Below are 24,291 nucleotides of genomic sequence, written 5' to 3'. Positions count from 1 at the left end.
CAGGTTAGATGAATCCCAAGCCACTGGCTTCTTTCTTCACTTTCATTTTATGGGCTCCACATGGAGCCGTGAGTCCCCATCTTTCTCCAAGATACTGCTTCCCACCACCGAGGCTGCTTTCCCTCTTTTTTGGTGTGTGTGTGTGTGTTTGTAATTTGCCTCCTTTCTGTATGTGTCCCTGCCTGTCTCAGCTCAGCCCAGCTGCAGTGACTGACACCTCCAGTCTGCGCTTTTCACCGTCGATGGTCCCCAGATGACTTGACACATGCCCCCTGCTGGCACAGCCCCAGAGCCGCCACCTTTCCTCCGCCATCTTGTTTCTTTGTTATGACTGGGGCCTTGTAATAAATCTTAGGTAGGTTGGCTGGGGCCCTGACCCCCTGCTTGGCTGTGACTCTCACCCAGTGGCCTCTCTCTCCTTCCTCCTCCCAGCGGCTGAAGTCTGTTCAACCTGAGGGAGGTGGCACCTCATGCCTGACCATGAGTAACACTCCTGTACCCTCCCCCTCCCCACCTGCCAGACTGGACTGCTCTGATATCCAGCGGGACCGGAGTTTAGCCCCCTTCTGGATGCTGAGCACTCAACTGCTGGTTCCCCCTTGGGAGCCAGTCCCACCAGAGCCTTGTTCCATCTCGGCTCACTCCCCTTTTCCTGCTGTCCTACTGCTGAAGTCCCAGCACACCTTAGGATGGGACCACAAAGCATATCCTCTTCCTGGACCTTCTCCTGACCCCTGTCCCTTTCCTCTCCATCTCCTTGGTATTCTGGCACTGGCTCTAATTGGACCAGTTTGATAGAGGAAACATTCTTAGGTGAGTAGGCAGGTCTATGGACAGGAGAGGGCGTGTTAGCTGCAGTTAGAAGATAACTGGGAAAGGTGTTTGGGTTGGTTTCCCTTCTCTTTGGTATTTCTGCCTGTTAAAGGTTAGAGTGACTCAGGGCTGGTCACGTGGAAGGTTGGTTGGGAGTGCGGGTGATGGGCTTATGGTTGAAAGACAGGGAAGAGGGAACACAGTTCCTTACGTTTTCTCCACTGATTAGAACTGCCAATTAGTCATTAACTCCTTCTTTTTATGTATGACTTTTGATGCCTGTTACTTTAATGGTATTTTTGCATACTGAGGAGCCCTGGTATAAAGACTGATCCTACCTACATACTGTACCTACATGCAAAGAGGTGCTGCCTGCGACTCCCTGGTGAGAAAGAGAATCTGGTGAAGAAAGGCGGTCACGAATGCCCAGGACAGGGGGCAGGAGGACTGTCCCACGGTGGCCAGGAATGATCAGGGCTGAGGAACACGTGTGTGTGTGTGTGTGTGTGTGTGTGTGTAAGTGGTGAGAGCCCGAGTGTGTGTGTGTGTGTGTGTGTGTATGTAAGTGGTGAGAGCCCGAGGGCTGGCCCAGTGGATGCCGTATGCTCCCTCTGAAGATCAAAGTGTATGCTCTACCCCAGCTGGCTATGGTAGCAGCTTGTGTCTCAGTCATTTTTAAGTTCTTTAGGGCAAAATCTTTGGCATTTATTTAATGCTGGGACCATAACTGAAATTTCAGGTACCATAAAAGCTTAGTACCAGCAAAGATCAGCCACAACTCCATGAAGTATCATCTGAGTGCATTAAACCTTGGTAAAGTCACATTAATCTAGACAGGGAGGAGGCCAGCAATAAAGTGGAAGGTGTAATACTACAAGGTATTTTAAAACACATTAGGTTTCAAGTTGAAGAGTAGCTGGGACAAAATGAAGTTACCACTGATGCTTTGTGGCCGAGGCCCTTCAGGAGGGCCAGCTGCAGGCTTATTTGCGGCCAGTGATCCCAGATTTCTTGCTCACAGTCTAACCCTTCGGATTGCTCCCAGAATGCCTATTGGGGCTTGTACAAGTGTCATCGGCCCTTAGTAATTTCACTGTCAGTATCTATACACTATTTTCCCTAGTGCAGTTGGCTTTTCCCTCTCCTGAGAGGACAAGGACTTCATCTCAGTATCATCTTTACCTCCAAAGCACGTAAGAGGTATCTCAGACATCTTAATGGAAAGATTGCCTTCCTCACAGACTGTGTCTGAGTGGATGCCTCTCTGGTCAAGCTTAACCTTTCTCAAAAGATCTATATAAGTAGAATCGTATCATGGGAGACTTACTTTCTGGTAAAAGAATATGAAAACAAATATATGTACACATATACATGACTGGGACATTATGCTGTACACCAGAAACTGACACATTGTAACTGACTATACAGCAATAAATAATAGTAAAAAAAAAAGATGAGATCCACCCTAACCTGGGCAAAGCAACCAAGCCTTGAGGCTGGCCCAGCATCACCTGCTTCACTGCTGCTTTGTGTCTGGTGGGAACGAAGACAACGGGAGGGCAGTAGCCCTGTTCAAGTTTCTCATCACATGTGAGCTATGAGACTGCCAGAGGGGGAATGAAGAAGCTGGGTAAACCCCACCTACTTCCGTAGTCTGTCGAGGAAGGACAGACCCTGATGCTTCGTGGAGGAATTTAGAATTTATTTCCCATGGCAACCAGGCAGCAGAGATAATTTAGGATATGAATAATAGCTTAAAAACATTAAACAAATTTTAGGTGGTTTCAGCTTTCTCCCTAATTGGATTTCCCCCCCAAAACTAGGGTCGTTAATATAGAACAAACTTGTTCCACCTTTTCCTTTTGTGCTGTGAAATGCCAGTCCAGATTAGCTGCTGGAGAGGGGCCATCTGGAGATCAGGCAAAGCCTGGAGGAGAGATTTTTTCATCCTTAGCACTATCGACGTTCTTGGCTGTCCGGGGCTGTCCTGTGCACTGAAGGATGTTTAGGAACATTCCTGGGTTCTACCCGCTATGTGCTAGTAGCGCCCCCTCTCCAGGTGGGTGGGTTGCTCCTGGCTGAGAACCACTGGCCTACAGAATCCGCCAAAGGGATCTGTGAGTCCTCCAATCAATCGTCTTTTTTCTTTCCCTTGCTCTTTTCCAAATTGCATGGAGTCATTTTTACATACTATGGTTGAGACCAGTGAACTCTGTCACATATCTGAGAGAATTTATGGAGGCAGTCTAACCACAGTTCATGGAAAGAGAATGGGACTTGAAGTCAGAAAACCCAAACTCAAGTCCCTACTGGTGTGATGGACTAAACTGGGAGCACATCTCTGTTGCCCACAACGTCCCTTCCCCCAGCATTTCTTAGCAGGGGAGATAATGTAGGCATCTGCAAACATCTGGGGGAAACTGGAATTTTCACCCCCAACGGCTCAAAGAGACATTCTCAGCCTAAGTGGTTGCCCTTCATGTGTCCAAGGCAGCCTAGAATGGAGTCCACATTCTCCACGCAACTACGTTATCATTTCTAAAGGGCATCAAAGCATGTGAACAGGAGGAACTGTGTTCCTCATGAGAGGCTGGACAGTGTTTTCTTGGACAATACGATCATTTGTGGCACATTTCATAACTGAAGAGGAAAATGACTTCAGTCTTGGTGGTGGGGAACCTGGAGTGTGGATATCTACCATCATCTCCCAGTGACGGGGCCGCAATGAAGGGACCAGAGTCCTCTGAGAGCTGGTGAAAGGGTCCCTGCTCTTTTCTCATGTGGGGAGAAGTGAACTTTCTGAGGGAGGTGGTAGGGAGTCGCCTTAAAAAGGACTGCAGGAGGAGGACAAGAGGGGATTGAAAAGACACAGGGATGTTATATATGCGAGGGAAACTCTCCACCCCCACCCCCTAAGGGGGCAGCTAAGGCACTGAAGCCCCCTCTGAACTGTGCACCTGACTCATAAGGAACTGCCTGGACCTCCAGCGCACTGTAGCTTGGGATGGTCTATGGGAGTGGCTGTGACAGTACCAGGGAAGAGGCAGGTCCTTACAATGAGAGACTGGCACAGGTGCTGTGGATCTGGGGTGGAGGGGAGGGTACCCAGGCCTCTTCTTGTAGATACCTATCAGGTAGACCTGAGGCCAGCCCTCTCCACCCCCCTTCCCTGCTTAATTTTCTCTAGTAACACTTATCAGCCTCTGACTTTTGAGTCTTACTCCCACTGGCATATAAGCCTAGGTTGGCAAGGATTTTTGATTATTAAGTTCACTGATGGTTACACAGTGTCTAGAACAGCACCTGGCATATAATACAAATTTTTTGAAAGGACATTCTCCCCTGAAACATGGAAAGAGAGCCCTGCTACACCCAGCTTACATATACAATAAGCTGCGCAACATTTGGGAAGCCACCCAACCTCTCTGAGCCTTAGTTTTTTCATCTATAAAATGAGATTAATGGAAACACTTATCTCACAGAATTGCTTTAGGGATCAGCATGGCAGAACTTCCTAAGGTAAATTACTACTACTTTCACAATGTTTGTAAAGCATTTGGAATGCTAGAGATGCTGTTAGAAGTTTCTTGGAACTTTAAAGCATTTCAGAGCTAAGGACTCCGAGAGAGTGCAGAAGCAGGGAGCAAGTCCGCTGGAGGACGCTGTTCTACAGAATTCTAACTGGCCTTGAGTGCACAGAATTCATTAGACTCCTGGCCATCAGGGGGCACTCACCACCGAGGTTTGCAGAAATCCTTCCCTTTGACTCCTGTTTGTCCCCTTTCTGTCTCTTGTCTGGACTGATTCAGTGGCTCGTTCTAGATTTCACCTTCAACAAAGGAATTTCCTGATTTAAACTCTTATCTTTCAATTTGTCCTAATTCTTTACTAACTACATCTGCCCTTTCTGACTTTGGATTCAGTTCTGCCCACCTTTGGACCCTGACCTTTAGATCTCGGCACTCTTCCCTTCATCTGTTCTGGTGGCACTTTAGGTGTAAACCTATACCGTTTGAACTACATATATTTGAGCTACGAATACGTTAACATTATTAAAGAGTAAAAAACGTCGTCAAACTGATACCGAGAGGATGATATCTGTTGTGCAAATTATCCCAGAGAAAGGTTCCATCTGGTAAACCGTATAAAATAACATGGCTGCCGTTGGGCAGGTGGGAGTTTAGATGCTGCAGAGTCTGCATGACGCTGGAGTACAGTTTCTCAGGAGTGGTCATTTCTGGGACTGGGTCCCTATTCCTATTGTCAAAAGGAACAGAAAATAACTTAGGGGATTACATGGATAAATGCATGCAAATACAAGACACGCCCTCCTCCCCCACCACGCACACACAGTGTAATGGGTATTGGTATTACTTGCTAAATATTTCTGGTTTCCTGACTCCCTTGGGGTTGGGTGGGCCATTGACTGGTCTGGACCATGAGTTGTGAGCAGAAGTGACATGTGACATGTTTGGTAGTACAAGAGCCTCTAGAATGCCCTTTCTCTTTGCCATGGGTCTGGGCAATGTTCTACATAGCAGCTGCTTCACCAGTCTGAGTCCTGGAACAGAGCTCAGTGGTGATCCCTGATGGACAATGTAGTGTGAGTGAGTAAATATTTATTACTTCATGCTACTAAGATTTTAGGAGCTGTTTGTTCCTGCAGCATGATTTTACCTATCCTGACTAATACACACATTAATGGAATTGAATGAGTCTGGTATTGCTTATTATTTGTTTGACACTTTGAGATCTGCAACTTGGTTTTTAAAACTTGTCACATATACCACAGTCAGAGAAACAGAATTTCACTGAGAAATGAAGTGACATTATGTTTCCACACTACATCCTTCCTTTCTACACTGAATCTGAACTTTCACAAATTTCCTGATAGACTGCTCTTCCAGGCTGTACAACAATCTCTGTCAACAGACAATTCCCGTGTGCATCATTGCCTTTCTCTGTGTAGCAGTGCTTGTGCTCTATAGAGAATATTTCGAATTTTAAATTATATTTTAATCTCCTTGTTCACAAAAGTTAGTGAAGACAAAAAAAAAAGTGCTGAAAGTAGTTACAAGAGCATGCTTTTAAAATTAAAGAAGTTAAGATGAAGATGTAAATCATAAATAAATTGAAAGTAGCAAATCTTAAGCTTCAATCAGACATTTATTGAATTTAAGCTGGTTGACTTACTTTCATCTGGTTTGGAAAAGAACAAAAGTAAGAAATGTACAAAGTACTAGAAATACATCATTGAAAATTCCATTTAATCTTTCTTCCTTTTCTTTTGTTTGTTTGTTTCTTCTTTCTTTCTTGTAATGTTTAAATGGCAAAGTATAAATAGGGATTCTAGAATATTTTTTGGATTTAATATGTAAGTCTACTATTGTTCATTTTTTGCACAGTTGACTTTTGTAGAAGCCTTCAGGAACACGTCAAATTTGAATTAAGATACTAACCTGCATTAACCTGGGAGTAGAATATAGAATTCTCTAAGATTTTTAATCTACTCTTTAGGCTTTAAACTGCCTGTTGTTAACCTAAATAGAATAATGCTATCAGTTGTTTTCTATTTTAAGTCCTTAATATTCCAGATTTACCTAATGATCCTACAGTGATTGAAAAGTGTCCCTCAGAACATGACCTTATTTGGAAATAGGGTCTTTGCAGATGTAATCAGCTAAGATGAGGTCATCCTGGATTAGGGTGGGCCCTAAATACAATGACTAGTGTCCTTGCAAGAAGAGGAGAGATACACAGACACCACACAGGGAAGAAGGCCATGTGAAGCTGGAAATGGAGATGGGAGTTACGTTGCCACCAGCCAAGGAATTCTGAGGACTGCAGGGAGCCATCAGAAGGGTGGGAAGACAGAGAAGGATTTTTCCTAGACACTTCGGAGGGAGCACGGCCCTGTGATGCCTTGACTTCGGACTGCCGGCTTCCGGCACTGTGAGAGAGCACCTTTCTGTTGTTGGAAGTCACCCAGCTTGTAGTGCTCTGTCACTGCAGCTCTAGGGGACCTGAGACATTCCAAACCAGAAAAAGTAAGCTCAGTACTCACAAGCTGGACCTGAGACATAAGAGACACGGGAAGAGGGGACAGAAAGAAGCCCCCAGGAGTCCACTATTGTCACTTATAAGGGAGCTGCTCCTAAACAGATACTGGTGTTGTCATTTTGGAAGGAATTTTTCCAAATGTGTCAAGATTTGAAGTTGGCTTAACTTTTAACCTTGACATTTCTCTTCTGGGAAGTTGTCTTATCATAATATTTCCACAAATGTGCAAAAATGTACATACAAGTATTGCAACATTTCTCGGAATAGAGTAAAATTGGAAAAAGCTAAAAAGCCCGGCCACTTAAATTACAGTACATCCATGCAGTAAAACCCTATACAGCCATTAGAAAGAGTGAAGTCACCAGGTATAGGTGATGGTTGCACAAAATTCTGAATGTACTTAAATGCTGCTCAATTGTTTACTTTAAAATGGTTAATTTTACATTATGTGAATTTCACCTTAATATAATAAAAAATTTTAAAAAGAGTAATCTGTATGTATTAGTATGGAAAAGACTGCTAAAAGTTATTGTCGATTGGAAAGAACAAGTTGCAGAGCAGTAAGCATATTAGTTCATTTCAATGAATATTAATGAGTGTATAAATTAGAATTTGCATAAGGAAAATCTGGATACCAATACACGAAACTGTCTCTTTTGGTTAGCTTGGGGCAGGATGGCAGGGGTTTGGTAGGGAGTGATTCTGGGGACATTCTCACTTCCTAAGCCCTGTATTGTTATTTGACCTTTCTGGCAGCAGGCATTATTTTGTAATCAGAGAAACAGTCAAAAGGAAAGGGATTCTCATATCATTTTTAGTCTTTGTAAAATGAGGAAGAAAACTAAGCTTTAATGGGAAGGGCAGAAAATGTAATTTTATGTTATTTCCTGTCCACCTATTTCATTTAGTCAAATAAAATCACTTCTCAAATTGTTGCTGTTCAGAAGGTGACAGGCTGACCGTCAGCTGGTGTGAGGATCGCACGGGTTAACTTGTAATGAGCAACATGTCCCCATACGGACGAAAAGGTGGGGCAAGTCTGATGTTTGGGCTGCTCACTGTGGTTGATAAATGTGCTTCTACACGAGGTAATGAGTTCCCCGGACTTTGTGAAAGGAAGAGAGGGGGTGGGTTGAGGAGGAGGGGAGAGAGACAAGGAAAGAGAAAAGGATGTCCCATTTTCCAAAACCCCAGCATGTAGAACAGAATACTAAATCCATGTTTTTCATTACCTTGGGGAAAAGTGTATGACTTTATGAGTAAAAAGCTCCCTAGCCTGCATAAAAAGCACTCAGAAGGATTGGAGAACAGGTTGCCTACCTACTAGGGGCAAAAGTCCGATAAGACTTTGACCTGACTTGCAGATGCACAGAAGCACCAGAAAACCCCAGTCTGTGAAGGGGACTCAGGCTGCCTTGTGGATTTGTTCAGACCAGAAGAACCTACCCAGAGTAACCGGGTTTTATCTCCACTGTGTGTTTAGAGTGAGATAGCAGGAGAGAAATAAAGCAAGCTGGGTGTCTACAGCCTGCCTTCTGTCATTGGTACAGCTAGCACGCATGCCTATTAACTTTTGCCTTGGCATCTCGAGGTTTTTTTTTCTGCTGATACAACAGCACTTTGGCACAAAGCAATTATGCTGAGCTAAGGCTCTCCAAACACATAAAGGCAAGATGAGTTAAGATGGAGCAAAGTCTCCCAGACTCCCTATTTAATGATTATTTTTTGGTTAGAGACACAACCCTGATGATAAACAAAGGATCTCAGCTAATTTGCATTTATGAAAGGGCCCCTCACAAATTAAGCAAGCATAACCAAAATGGCTAATTGCTAAGTGAAATCAGAATTGGAAGCCTTGGTGTTTCTGCTGGAACATTCTCCAGTCATCCTTACTCCATCACGTACGGCTAGATAACTTTCATATGTGCATTGCCGGTTAAATCCTGTAGTGTGCATAGCAAAGTTAAACACTTCTTAGTTCAGGCAAAGGGCAAAAGGGTCTGAGCGACAGGCGGTGGGTCACCTCTTCCGGATGTCATGGAAGGTCCCTCTGACTCTGGCCCTGAAAAATTCTCAGTGCCATTTTGATCTGTGTACTCTTTCTCCTCTGGCGATTTCTGAGGGGACTTTGTAATAGTATTTTGGAGATCAAAGAGTCCCAGTGGTTTGGGAAACACCTCCTTGGCCTTCCCTGCTGTCAAAGGCTGAGCGGGCTGAGCTGAGAGTATCTAACCCTCTTCACCCAGGTGCTCCGGAGCCGGTGTCACGTCCACTCTGCCATCCCAGGTTGGCCTGCCCACCCCAGTGCCCTGCATCCATCCTTATACACGTCAGTCACTCAAGGAGGGCTGAGGGGTTGGGGTGTGGGCTTACAGAGGAGAAATATGAAAACCAGGCTGAGAGATGTGATGATGCTCATGACAGGAAAATGAGAGAAGTTGGTGCCCATCGCCAAGCTCTCTCACATCAGGAACACACGGGTGGGGTTGGTACAGATAAAGAACCTCACCTTTGGGGTGGCTCGGAGTCTGTCCTTGTCCTAATGAATTGTGCCTGATCATGCAAAATAAGCCTCATGGCTCAGGTATGGGGCCAGCCATGATCATTTCATTACCCTGGCAGGTGTTCCAGCCAGATTTCACCTGGCTGATGGCAGGTGTGCCCAATCTCAAGGAAGAAGGCAAACAGCCTCCCCGGAAAACATTGCTCAAAGCCAGAGCTAAAGCCCAGAGACAGACCTGTGGTGACTGAGTGCTCAGATGTCACTCATAACCAACTTTTGTGCTTTTGAAACATCCAGGTGATACAGTTAGTTAGCCCTTTTCTTCAGGTCAACCAGTTGCAATCACAGTATTGACCTCCCACCCAACCTCCTTGAAGAGGCATCTTGACACAGACTGGGAATGGGATGGGGGCCCACTGGGCCCACATTACCAGATGCATGAGAGATCCCGGGTCCCATAAAAGTGGACTGTGACCTGGAACATGCTGGCTGGTTGAGAAACTCCTTATCATTCCCTTGAAATGATATTGGCCACCCATACCTCCACGGAGGAGGCTGGGAGAGAGAATTCCTCAGAGCATTCTGTCCATTCCCTTCTCTGCTGGTTTTCCACCACTGATTGGAGAGAATGGATTGTTTCCTGGCTCCTGGCAGTCTGTGACCTATCAGCACCGTGGCTGCTTCCTCTTAGCGGTGCTCATCAGCTATTCTGGCTACATCTGAAGTATCGGCATTGCAGAAAAATGCTTGGGAGCCTGGGACACAGGCAACATCTGTAGGGGGGTACTGGTTCTCTCCATTAAGTGAAAAATGTTTGTTTTATAATTTCTAGGTCTACTTTAAAAAATGGATTAATGTCCATTTATGTGCCTAGTGTTAAATGCTTCTAAATTTTTATCACATTTCCAGTAATCACTATGTTCTTTTCAGGGACGTCATGTTGGGAAATTGGGGAAGGTTTGTCATTGCCCTGCATGGTTTGAGGCACTTGAGGTCATTCCCATTTCTCACTGCTGCCCTTGATACCCAAGACTCTGCTGCTGGAGCTCATCATATTTGCCCGATTTCCAGGAATTTGTCTCCTTCTGTATCACTCACATTCTACCGCTTTTGAAGGCAGTGCTAGGAAAAGCTCAAGGAAGCCACCTTAGCTTCAGCCAGATTGAGTCCAGTTACGTGAGAATGCTAGGTCTATACTACCTTTCTTCTTGAATTCCCGACACTAAAAGCTATCTTCCAATCACGACCGTCATTCATTTAACAGGCATTTGTTAACTACATGAGTTTGCAGAATTAAGAAAGCAGCACATAGCTGCATCACTTCACTAGCATCATCATAAAAAAAGGAAAAGAAAAAAGTCAAGCAAATAGTCTGCAAGTTTTTCCAGGACGGACTTATTATGCAATTCGTCGCTGGCTTGAGCTTTTTATGAAATCACTTTGCTCATTTCGGGTAAACTACTCCACCTTGACGTTCTGACAGATGGGGAGGTAAAGTCGCCATCTGTCTTTATTTTTCTAACCCCTCCACAGGACGTTGCAGAGTGGGCACCGCGGGCACATCCCACACTGCCAACTCCATCCTTTCACCCAAATGCTGGCTGTTTCTCTGCCCAGATCCCCGGAGTGGAGAGAGGCTGGCACCAGTCTCTGGCTGATGTCTGCCCTTTGGCTCTTTGGAAAGGGAGGAGCAGAGCTGGACTGGAGGGGCCTCTGGGTGTGCAGCTTCTGCTGCAAAAGTGCAGTTTCAGGGATTTTGACTTTTGGACTCAAAGCCCCTTTCTGAAAGTGTTCTTTACCCAGGATAACCAGCCTTACTTGGTGGGGACAGGATCCAGAGGTTAGAGGGACACTGGCTGATCTGACCATAGGTTTGTTCTATTTTGTGATGGGATTGGAGGCTGAAGCCCATAGCTTCTCCTTCCCTAAGCTCCTTGAGGTCAAGGACAGTGGCCTCCTTGCCATTGTATCTCAGAGCTAGGCACAGAGCTTGGCACTCATAGACGGTCAATACATACTTGTTAAAGTGAATGCAGAAAAAAAAAGCAAGTAAGCAAGTGTGGACTGTAGAAAGAGCACAGACTTCAGTCAAAGAACCTGATTTGGCTCTCAGCTTTGCTGTTCACTGCTGGTAGAAGGAAGTTCCTTATCTAACCTTGCCGAACCTGTTTCCTCCTTTGTGAAATGCGACACTCACACTTGCCCCTTAGAGCTGCTGCAGAGTGGTGTGGCTCTTGGCTCATGGAAGGTTTTGGGGGTGTTTGCTCTTTATTGGAGAGTTCCAGGTGGCTCATCACAGAGCTACCTGTGGGGACTTTGGTCCCCAGCATGGAGCCTTGGCAGACTTGGGGTTCTGGGGGCTGCCAAGGCCGAGCACGTCAGCATCTCTGGATCACAGTGTGGTATGTCCTGCCCTGAACTCACTTCACTGATTAGGTCTGCACCTCCTTTAGCACAAGGGTTCTGGGGCTCTCATGGAGGTGGCCGTGAAGGCAAACACACTTTAACAGTACTGAACTGTGTCTCTCACACAGGCTTAGAAAGCCTGGTGAGTGAAGTATGGGAAAGCAAAAGGGGCGCAGTGAGCAGGTGGCTACTCCTAGCACCACTTGGGTTGCAGTCCAGCTCTGCCATCAGTCAATTAATTGGGCAAGTCACATAACCTCTCTTGGCTTTACTTTTCTATTTTCCAAAATGGTGGGTGGGTGGCTACAGGGGAATTGTTTTAGATCTGATCTCACCTTTTTTTTTTTCCCCTTTTTGGCCATGATCACAGGACAGATGGCATTCACATGTGTGGCGTATTCTTAGGGGTACACACAGACACAGATTTTGAGAAGCCTTCCAAACTGTTGTGGGGGAAAGAAGGCGTTCAGCATTTTAAAATCACTACTGATATTAGTAGTTTAGCAAAATGACTTTCTCACTATGGGCCATGGGCATACATAGGATTAGCTATGAATTATATGCAGTTCCTTTGCAAAGTTCCAAGTCTATGCTGTCTCTACCATATGAGTACATAAATCAGAATATGAGTGAGGAAGCTGTTCCTATGGGGTGGCTGTGATTTTATTTAAAAATGGTGGCCTTATTTTATTTAAAAAGTCATGATTCTTAGTCTTGGATTTTTGTCTAGCAGTAGCATATTTCTTGTGATACAACTCAGAACTGATCACGACACACCCATTTGTTGTGAGTCAGAACAAAGAATGAATGGATCAGATAGTTTTAAAAGGGTCTTAAAAAAAAAAGGGTCTTGAGATGTAGTATATATATACATATATGTATATATAGACAGTGGAATACTACTCAGCCATAAAAAAGAATAAAACAATGCCATTTGCAGCAACAAGGATGGACCTGGGGATTGTCATTCTAAGTGAAGTAAACCAGAAAGAGAAAGAAAGATATCATATGATAAATCATTTATATGTGGAATCTAAAAAGAATACACAAATGAACTTATTTATAAAACAGAAATAGACTCAGAGATATAGAGAACAAACTTATGGTAACTGGGGGAGGGGAAGGGGGAGGGGATAAATTGGGAGTTTGAGATTTGCAGATACTAACTACTGCATATAAAATAGATAAACAAGTTTCTACTGTATAGCCTAGGGAACTATATTCAATATCTTGTAGTAACCTATGATAAAAAAGAATAGGAAAACAAAAAAATACTAAAAAAAAAAAAAAAAAAAAAGAAAAGGAAACTCATAGAAAAAGAGATCAAGTTTGTGGTTACCAGAGGTGGAGGGGTGGAGGAAGGGGGAACTGGAGGAAGGTACTCAAAAGGGACAAACTCCCATTCATAAGATAAATAAGTACTAGGAACAGAATGTACAACATGTTAAGTATAATTAACACTGTTGTATGATATGTAGGAAAGTAATTAAGAGAGTAAATCCTGTGAATTCTCTTCACAAGGAGAAAAATTTTGCTGTTTTCTCTTTTTTCTTTCTTTCCTTTTTATTGTATCCATATGAGGAGATGGATGTTAGCTGAACCTATTGTGGTACTTATTTCATAATTTATGTATATCAGACCATCATGCTGCACAACTTAAAACTTATGCAGTGATGTATATTAATTATTTCTCAATAAAACTGGGGGAAAAATCAAAAATAAAAAGAGGGTCTTTCAGCGTTGTAAGTTGCTTCTGTTGATTTCATGTGTTTCTGGGACTTGCTAAGACACAGAATGTCAATTCAGCAACAGGCTCCTGTAAAAGAGCTGAGTCGAGTGCAGAAGAGGGGAAACCCAGAGTCAAAGAATTTTCAAAACTTTCTCAGTAACTCACCCACTGCAGACATCGTTTCCAATCATGGCATAGATGACAATGGCTGGCTGGTCCAACAGCTGGTTCCTAGACAAACTGAGAAGCCATAGATGGAATCTGAATGTCAAAGACTTGGAAGCCTAGTTTTGTAACCAACCAATCTGTGAAAGAATCTTTGTATGACTATCCTCTTGCTAACTTTTTGCATTTTTCTTTCATTCCAGTATCACCATTCCCATTTCCTCTTTCTTCTCTATAATCTCTAACCCACTTCTTCATTAGGAAAAGACCACATAAATGCACAGAATTGAAGAGTAGATTGAAATCTTCAGCAGAGGAACATGCTACCATCTTCATAGCATCTTTAATAACATTTGTTGTCAATAAACACAGGTGAGTTACCTGGGTTACTTAAGTCCCGATTCGTAGGACACTATGACAGCTGAGGACCTGTAGTCAACTTTGAAAAATCAAGGGTTTCCCAATGTTTCTATTCTATTCTGGGCACCCAGGGCCTTGATTCTGAATTTTAAGCCCAATATGAGCACAAAATTGTTTTCTTATTTGTAAAGCAGGAGTAAGAAACAATCTTTTTTGCCTTTTTCAGACACTTTGGCCATACCTAGGTTTTACCCACTTTGTATACATTTTTATGATCCTTATTTAAGGACATATGCAAATTAATCACTTCTTATGCTCAGTGGCCCAAGAAGTTATAACTTCCCAGTGTTTGGAGAGTGACTAACAAGCTATGGATGCTCAGTACAAGTGATTACTTGGTAACAAGAGAGAGTTTTCATTTATTTTTCAAAATGAGAGACCCAGGTTAAAAAACAACTTCTAATATCCCTCTCTCCACCACTTACCTTTCTATGAATCTCTTCAGGTTTTGGGATGATGCCCCTGAATAATTAAAATTAACAAAATAATTAAAGTTAGAAAGTTCAATTCAGCACTATCATTATGAGAGTTTGATTGATTGCCTTAAATCAGGGAAGAGGCATTATTGTACAGTCAGAGGTCAACCAAACCATCATGCTGCTGGGAATAACTTCATCCTGCAACTCTCTTTAATGGGTTTTCTGTTTACTTGGCATTGTATTAACATAATCCTAAAAATGTTAGAGTCACAGATTTCAAGACATTTCTTAAGCCTGAATGAGTAAACTTTCTAGTAGATGTGAGAAAAATGTATATATCTATCAGCAAAGACAGAAACAATCCAAAGATTAAGGAATGAATTGATGGGTGAGAGAATAGTAAAAAGGATTGAGAGTTGCCCATCTCCTGAGAAAGCCCCATTTGATAGCCTGCTGGTGTTACTGCTCATTCCTGAGGTGTTTCTAGGCTTGCTGGCCTGTGCAAAGTTCAGACTTCAGAGTTGATATTTCAGCTCCTGTAATGTTGTGCATGGCCATCCTCCCCCATCCCCGTGACCACCTGTAATACATCTCTTATATGAAAATTGCATTTATTGAATACTCATTTTATTATAGACACTCTGTTAAGCATTATTAGTTTAGTTAGGCCTTCGTACCACTGTGTGAGGTAGGCATAGAATGGTATAGTATTCCCATTTTATAGATGAGGAAACTGAGGCTCAATTAAAGTAACTTGCCCAAAGCCACACAACTAACAATTTGGGGAACTGAAATTCAAACGCAGTCTCTTCTGTCTGTAATGCTAGGCTCTGGCTCCCTGTGTGACACTGCTTCTCTAGACTGGGAGTCTGGAAAGAGTGAACCCAAATAGGTTTACTGTTTCCTGTCCCTTGGAGGATAGTCTCTGTACTTAGTGAGTAATCCTCAGTTACATTCACATTTAACTCAGGGGACACAGAAGATTTCCCTATAACTTGCAGCTTTGGAAGCGGGGGGTTGGGGGTGGGGAAGGCGAGTGGGTGTCGCTGCAGATCCACGTGGGACAAAGAGCAGTGCAGAGCCAGGAGGAGCAGGCTGGCCTGTCTTCCCTTGAAACTGTGTGACCATGTGGGGCTGCCTGTTTCCACATCCAACTAGATACAAGCTGTATGGACAGCACTGAAGTCCTCCTGGCTGATTCAGGAATGTTAGTACAGTAAATGAATATTGTTTTATTTCCTTTTTTATAGTGGTCAAATATACAACACATAAGTGTAACCATTTTAACCCTTTTTGAGTATGCAATTCAGTGGCGTTAAGTACTTTCACACTGTTGTGCAGCCATCACCACCATCCATCTCCAGAACTCTCCCATTATCCCAAATTGAAGCCCTGGACCCATTAAAGAATAACTCGCTATAAACCCGTCCCCCAGCCTCTGACAACACCATTCTACTTTCTGTCTGTATGCCTTAACCTACTCCAGGTACCTCCTATAGGTGGAATCATACCATATTCGCCTCTTTGGGGCTGGCTTATCTCACTTAGCATCATGTTCTCAAAGTTCATCCATTTGCAGCATGTGCCTTAATTTCCTTCCTTGTAAAGGCTAAATTATGTTCCACTGGATGTACAGGCCACATTTTATTTATCCATTCATCCACTGATGGGCATTTGGGTTGCTTCTACCTTTTGGCTACTGTGAATATGCTGCTATGAACACTGGGGTGTGAGTATCTGTTTAAGGTCCTTATTTTCAATTCTTTTATTTAACTGAAATTGCTGGACCATATGGTAACGTTATGTTTAATTTTTTGAGGACTCATCATTACTGTCTTTGTTTCCTTTTTGTAGTGAGGCATTAAGTATGCATACAGACATACAAATTAAGAGCAGTTATCTTGGCATGCCTGCATTCATTCACCCTCTCCTTTCATTTGTTGAGCACCTGCCACACGCCTGACACACAGTAGGGAGTTAACAGATGCGTTGGACACGTGGCCGCTCTGCCTGAGGGTTACTGTCTGTGGGGGCAGACACATAACTGAACCGGTGAAAGGTTTAATGCAAATCCAAACCCAGAGAACTCAATGTGATCTGAGCTTATTATCTCCCCTCGGAGAAGGTGCCAGATTTTACAACACCGAGTCCTAAACGCAGAGACTAAAGGTAGTTCTGGGTGTGAGATCGCTCTCTCTTGTTCTCAGGAGGGAAGAGCAGGAGGGCAGCTGCCCTGGGGGCCCCCGGGGGCTCCCTCTTCTCCTTGGCCGGGCCCTTCACGCAGTGCCAGTCCCATGACGCTCAACTTCCCATCCTCAGTCAGAGATAATAAATCAGGAGGTGTTTAATTCTCACTCTTTGGTTTTTCTTTTAATGAGAAATGAAAAATAATGAAAGTTCAAGCCAGGAGTGGGAAAAAAAAAATGAATGGACCAGGTCAGGCCAATAATTTTCCTCATTATCCAGGACACAACTGGGAAAATGAGAAGCAGAGAGCAGCATGGAGCTGGGGATGGAGATGAGAGCCTGTCCCGGCATGTCACCCCACATACCCCCACACCCCAACACCCCTCTGCTGCTCAGGACAAGGACGGCAGGCCAGTGGCAGCGGCTTGCGGTGGATTTAAAAGTAGCAATCACAGACATCCGCCCAAGGAGACAGGAAGTGCCCACTCTCCTTCACCCAAATGTTTCTTTCTTCCTGGTGGGTATTTATAATGTGAGCACAGAATTTTCTTTGCTCCGAAGTTGTTGCGGCGTCCATGGTTTCCATTTCCTTTTGGAAATCTCAGTTTCAGGAGATTATGTAATCAGTTTGTGTAATTCCCGTGCCGCTTTCCTTTCTTAGTCCCCTTTCCTGTGGCTCTGCTCCTTTTGCCAGCCCCACCATCCTTTTCTCTCTCTCCCTCCCTGTCTCTGTTTTCTTTCCCCTCCTGTATACAGACTTCCTCTCGGCTGCTGATTTTGCTGCTGATGCTGCTACCATCACAGAAAATCCTTAGTGAAGCCAATGGAACTGGAAGATGGGAGCAGGGAAGACAGCACCCAGCCTGTGGGATGTGGCAAAACAAGGTTAGCATTTGAAGAATTGGCGCTACCCTTAAGAGGTCCATATCTGGTCTCTACGATTATAGTTCAGACAAATGGAAAAGGTGTGACTATGAAATAGGGACATTTAATTTATTTGTCAAGGTGGTCTGGTGGAGAGTCTACCTGTCCCCAATTAAGGAAAGAAGAGGGTCCTTATTGGTCACAAAAGTCTGAATTCTGGCTCATTCAGTCCCTTTTAAATAAGGCATTGTGTACTGCAAGAAAAGAAAGGTTTCACATAATCTCATCATTGGTTGTCCTTTCATAAATAAATTTCAGCTGACATTTCCACTGCCGGATCAGTGATACTTTTTTAATTGAAGTATAGTCAGTTTACAATGTTGGGTTAGTTTCTGGTGTACAGCATAGTGGTTCAGTTTTATATATATGTATGTATATTCCTTCTCATATTCTTTTCCATTATAAGTCATTACAAGGCATTGGCTATGGTTCCCTGTGCTACACAGTAGGGCCTTGTTGTCTATCTATTTTATATATAGTAGTTAGTATCTGCAAATATCAAATTCCTAATTTATCTCTTCACCCTCCCTTTCCCCTCTGGTAACCATAAGCTTGTTCTCTGTCTGTGAGTCTGTTTTTGTTTTGTAAATAAGTTCATTTGTGTCATTTTTTTAGATTCCACATAGAAATGATATCATATGGTATTTTGCTTTCTCTTTCTGACTTATTTCACTTAGTAGGATGATCTCCAGGTCCATCCATGTTGCTGCAAATGGCATTATTTTATTCTTTTTTATGGCTGAATAGTATTCCATTATATATATATAATATATAATACATATATATAATATACATTATGCTACATCTTCTTTACTGGATCAGTGTTGACCACAGCAGCAAGTGCTAACATTCTCGACATTCAAATCAACAGGTAAGACATTCTTAATGGTCTTTTAAATGACCATTAGAACTTTTTATGCCTGGCACAGAGAAAGTGCACAGCCTCAACTTCTTCATGAAAAGAGGTAAGATGTATTTAAATATAAGTATAATAGGACTTTATAAACTAATTCATTAGTTCAGCAACCTTTATTGAGTACCTACTATGTGCCAGGCATTGTAATAGATGCTGGGAACACATCAGTAAATAGATAAGATATGGTCCCTGTTCTTATGAAGCTTACAGTTATTAAACAAGTAATGAACATCAGGTGTTAGGGATTCAGAGAAGCCCTGAAGAAGTGGTGTTAAGCTGGGTACTGAAAGAAAAGTAGGTGTTTCTTCTCTTGAAGTCCTAAGATAAGAACTTAGTAATTAATTCCCAATAAAATGCCTGATGCTTTTTACACATGACTCAGAGACAAATCTCTAGTTTAATGACATCTTTGTTACAACTATCTGAGTAGGACAGGGGCAGATCCAGGTTTTGAGTTAAGAAGCTTATATAATTTGGAGGATCCTCTTTAAGGAAAAGAACACAAGACAACAAAATGAGACCTGATGTAAAGGGAAGCCAGAGTGGAAAGAGGCAAGAGTCTTAATCAATTGGGGTTAAATATCTTAAGTTGGCAAATTTTACAGATCCATCTGGTCACCAGGCAACTGAGGGGCCCACAGGCTTCAGCCTCCCTAGCTTCGCAATCCTGCCCTCTGGCACTCCTTAGATGTCTGTGTGACGTCTTGGAGCATCAGTGCTGGGTGGGACTTTTGAGACCAGGTGATCAGGTAGACCACTTTACAGATGAGGCCCAGAGAGGGAAAGAGTCTTGCTCAAGGCCTTACAGCTAGTAAGCAGCATCTCAGCTAGTAATACATTTCAGGTACTATTTTAATAACAGACATTAGTAATGACTGAAATAGATTATATAAGAATATGTGAATTCTATGATCTAGTTCTTAAGTGAGAACCTGTAAAAAGGACTAGGAGGTACATTTTACAAGCCCCGCTGTGAAGTGTTTGTCAGATAGTTCCCACACCCAGATTCTACAGTGGCATTCAGTGGCACAGCCAGGGTGGAGTGTGCCTACTCCGTTATACTTGGAACCAGAAACCAGAATGTATTGTAGAGAATGTCAGTAGTTCATGAAAAATGTGGCAACATACACTGACCTAAAATAAATCCAATAATGTTATTTATAATTAGATTTTAAATAGTGCAGACTTTGCTTATAAATTTAGGAAGCATTTTGAAGAGCATGATTTGTATAATCCAGTTAAAAAATCAGCCATGAGAAATTTAAATTCTTTCTTTTCTCTAAAAATGTTGCTTGCAATGAGCAGAAATACTCAGACAAATACACTGACCTTGATCTTAAAGTAGTAGGCACTTAATAATTGTTTGTTGTGACAGTTTCTGATAGTGTTTGTACTACTGAAAATGCTTTCAAATTTGCAAGTGTGGCTCTGAATTTCTGTGACAAACTGGATAAATGGTTCCCCCAAACATGTATTTTTAAAAGAATGTAATAGCTTTCCCAGAGTGGCTTTAATCCACCCCCCAGTCTCAAAACTTGACATAATGTCACAACTATCCTTCAGCCATGCTGAACTTCTCTCTTCTTCTTCCCCGAAGATACATTGCCCTTGGAGCATCTATGCACTGAGTCACCATCTCCCCATGCTCTTTGAATTCCTTTTTTTTTTTTTTTTTCCCTGCAGGGTTCTCTGCTCAAATGTACTTTCTCTAAAGTTTTTCTCTTCTTCTCCAGGCAGAGTTAAGTGTCTCTCACCTCCACAGACCTCAACCTACCTCTATTTTAGTGTCATTTTACAGGAACCATCATTGTTTCCTTATTTGTCTCTCTTTCCTGTTTAGTTATGACCTCCTTGAAGGCCAAGACTTTGTCTTATTCACCTTTCTGTTTCTAGCAACTATTGCAATATTGGAGAGGAAACAGGGGAGTGGATGTGGGGAAAATCAAATGGCAAATGAGAGGAAGGGAAGCAAGATGAAGTTTTTTTTGGGGTGTGGGGAATGGAGGGTGGGTGGAGAAGTTAAGAAGTTTAAGATCAAATTCGGTTTCTGGCAAGGGGTTTGGGGAGCCCAGGCTGCAAACACATGCACTTTAGCAAATGTCAAAATTCTCCATTTTTCATATCTCTAAACTTGCAGTTAGTCCCTTGCTCCCCACTCTCCCAGTAAATGGGTGAGCACATGGGTGCACAGAGAGGGCCGACCTCTCACTGTATGGATGGAAGACGGGGCCCCGAAAAAAACCTACTCTTCAGCACTTTTGATTTTCTGAAAACAGAACAACCCCAAACAGGTGTTTACAGCGAGGTTTTGCTAAACTTGCAAAAACAAAATGAGGAAGGAGGCAAGTGAAAAAGACATTCTATTCCAAGCTCATAAAGTCCTGTCTGGAAACTGCCAAGAGATCCTAGATGCAGCCCCCAAACCCGTCAGAGTGCCCCCCCTGCAGGCTGTGCACTGTGGCCATGGAGATTCAGAGCTGGGATGTGCTTGCTTCTCAGAGCAGATCAGCCTTGTTTATTTTGGAAGTAGATGCCTTATGAATTTTTATTTACTTAAAAATACATATTGAAAACCATGTTAACATTTGTTTTTCTTCTACTGCTTATTTTAAATGAAGCGTAATCTTGTCAGTCCTGGTTTTTGCCCACCATGGAGGTATTCAGGCTGGCAAAAGGTTACTGTGTGTGCTTTTCTTCTCTTCAAAGGTTAAATGTAAATCCTGAGAGTTAGTTTTTTTTTTTTTAAAAAGTGTGTCAGGTTGACAAGTTCCTGCTACGCACAGCAGATGCTGCGCTTAGTGCTGGGAATGAAAATGTGGCTCCCAAGTGGCTTGTGCTCACTGGCAGACTGGGAAGCCAGGCCTAAAGCAAATGATTCAGCTCCAAGCCAGGAAATAAATACAACGACAGAGGCAGGAACAAAGGGCTTCAGTTGAAACCCAACAGGATCCTGTGGGGCCTTCCCAGGGACAGACCTAACGTGACCTCACCTCTTCTTTGTAGAAAAGCTTTATCTTTCTAGGCTTTCCCTGAGTTCCAAAGAGAAAATTTAATCAGAAAAGTGAGAAAATGCAGAAACAAAAGAAAGCAGTGAAGCCACACAAAATGATAATAGTTTAGCCATCAAAGTCAAGGTGCTTTAGTTCCTCCTCAAGGGCAATGAATACTATCCAGAGCCATATCCCTGAGCTGCTTTGTAGACATTAAACCCCCCACCGGGTGGAAGAAGCTGACTGCATAATGAGTATGAGCACAAAGCCCCCAGACCGGCTGGAGTCTGGGCTTTGAGTACTGACCCCTGTGGCAGCACCCTGTTACCTCACCATCAGCCCATCAGAGAACTGTGCACGTGCTGATCAGGCACTCTGCAGCCCAGACCTCTAACTTTGCCTTTAAAACCCCATCCCTAAAAGCCATCAGGGAGTTCAGCTCTTTTGAGCATCAGCTGCCCATTCTCCATGCTTGGCCCACATCGGGCTCTTTGCAATAAATGCTGTACTTCTCCTTCACCACCAGGTGCCAGTATATTGGCTTTGCTGCGCATTGGACGTGCAGACCCAAGTTTGGTTTGGTAACACAGTGAGGGCTGAATATTCACTGAGTTCTCCCTAAGCGCAAGGCCGGAGGCCCCGTGATGAAGTCCCAGACTGGAACATGCATGCAGCATGGGCATAGGAGGTGGTTGTGGGGTCCTTGTCTGCTGTGTTGGCCTCCCCAGCTGAATATTGACTGGCATCTATGCTTAAAGGTCTCGTCTCTGAGGGGTGATCATCTTTGCTAGAGAGAAGGGGAAGCTCCTCATCTGCTTCTGCTCCTTCCCACATGCTCTAGAGCTTTCAGCTCAACCAGCCAAGGTTTGTCCTCCAGCCTCTTCCACCTACAGCTTCCAAATCTGGCCCCACCATCCGCAGGGGTCCTCTACTGCCCCACACTCAGCTCTTACTCCCCTCTGCCTTAATCCTGTCCTTGCCCCTTGTCTCCTCCAGCCTCTCTAGGGGAGCCCTGAGCCTGCTCCCCATGCTGCACCCAACACCAAGGGCTCCTCTGCAGTCCCTCACTTCTTCTCTACCCCCACCGCTGCTACCCTCTTTCAACCTCAGACCTGCCGTCTTCCAGTTTCCAGCATTTCCCACTGCTATCACTAGACCAGCTTTTTCCTCCCAGAGGAAGCCCCTTCTTTCTGTCAGATTCTCCAGGTGGGGCCGGCTGCCCCTCACCCATTCCCATTGCCTTCCTGCTTGTACTGTCCCAGGGGGCCTTTAGATGTCCCTCTTTCTGCCCTTGAACTCTGGGAGCCATGGGACTTCCCATCCTGGACATGTGTCTTTTAAATTTATTTTTGTTTTTTCAAATCCACTTGTTTATTTAAAAAAAAAAACTATATACACTGAAAAAGTGACTGATTTCTTAAAATGCTGAGTAAATAATAGGACAGGTGGTGGGTGGAGTTAGCAACAACCATGGATGCTCACGAAGCACTGTATTTTCCCCAACAACCTTCTCATAGCCCAGTGAAGTTCAGGTATGGGCTGCTATCATCACCCCTGCTTTGCAGAGTGGGCCCCATCTGCGTTTTGTGATGAATTCCTTCATGTCATGTGATGTAGTTCAAGGAACTGGCTTTGTTGGGGAAAGGCTAAACTTACAAGGCTGGGGTTTTTTTCCTGAACCCCATTATCCCACTGAGTTTGGTTTGCAGCCTCTCCCTGGGGAGAGTGGGGTGAAGATGCCCTCTGGAGCTGGCCTGTTGTCTAGGCAACTCAGAGTGAGATCTGGGATCACCTTTGGCAATCGTGCCCACTGAACCGCGATCCCCATTTTATAGATGCAGAAACGAGCCTGAGAAGTTTAACGATTTGTCCGAGTTACGCACCAATGCCAGGGCCTAAATTCAAAACCACTCTACTATTTTATACACAAGGGAGAAAGATTTTATAAAGCAACAAGGAGGGGAAGACCTCTGCTCTCTGTTTTCTGGGCTTCACTTTGCATCTCTGAGAAGTAAGGTGATTTTCTGTGAGGACCTAGCCAACCCCGTGGTGTTTTGACCCCCTTCCACCTCCCTTCCAGGTGGCACTGGCCCCCTCCAACCTGGGCCATTTTGGCAGGTTGGGAGCTGTAAGGGCTGCTGCAACCATTGCCTTTGCTGATCGTAAAGATTTAGTAGGAACCTTGCTGTGCCTAATGCCCCATGCCAGAGAATTAGTACCCAAATTAAGATGTCTTTGACATTTGACATTTTAAAATACCTTATAATCACTGGCAATGGTTCATGGCAGAGATGTCTAGAGAAAATTTTGAGACTTTGTACATAAACATCAAGAGGAGACTAGGAGCTGTTTCTTTAATTCTTATACAATTTTTAAGAAATGCTTCCATATTCCATTCAACTCTTCCCCTTTTCCTCTTTCTCACTCACTGGTTCTGAAAAATAGGTGTAGCCATAAATATGCAGGCGGTAGAAAGCTGACTTCTTCTACATCTAATAAAAACCTTGGGGGGTAATTGAAAGAACTTGGCGCCGGTAGTCAGGTTACATGCTGAATAATATCAAAGACAAATCCATAGTGAGGAAATCAACAGAAAACAGAAAAAGGGGCTGGAGAAAAAAGCCTGACATTAAATAACAAGTAACTATGAAAAACTTAAAAATTTTGTTTTTTAAAATTACATCCTTAGATAAATAGTCAAGAAGCATCTTCAAAGAAGTTATACCAGACCAAGTGTATGCTCTGTATTTCAAAGGATT

General features: G+C 43.5%; 1 protein-coding gene across 3 annotated transcripts in view; it reads right to left on the bottom strand.

Moving 5' to 3' along the window:
- AOAH (acyloxyacyl hydrolase) overlaps positions 1 to 24,291 on the bottom strand; it is a 156,584-nt gene that overhangs the window by 18,164 nt on the left and 114,129 nt on the right. For all 3 annotated transcript variants that reach the window (XM_045516963.2, XM_010955400.3, XM_074367232.1), the window contains 3 exons: positions 14,522 to 14,558; positions 13,677 to 13,751; positions 4,898 to 5,070 (listed from right to left, as the gene is read on the bottom strand). In XM_045516963.2, coding sequence (XP_045372919.2) covers positions 4,898 to 5,070; positions 13,677 to 13,751; positions 14,522 to 14,558 — 285 coding nt within the window. The remainder of the gene's footprint in view (positions 1 to 4,897; positions 5,071 to 13,676; positions 13,752 to 14,521; positions 14,559 to 24,291) is intronic.

The sequence above is a fragment of the Camelus bactrianus genome, chromosome 7, assembly GCF_048773025.1.
Source record: "Camelus bactrianus isolate YW-2024 breed Bactrian camel chromosome 7, ASM4877302v1, whole genome shotgun sequence".
NCBI classification, from domain to species: Eukaryota; Metazoa; Chordata; class Mammalia; order Artiodactyla; family Camelidae; genus Camelus; species Camelus bactrianus.
Note: the sequence above shows the minus strand (reverse complement) of the source record. Positions and strands in the feature narration are given on the sequence as shown.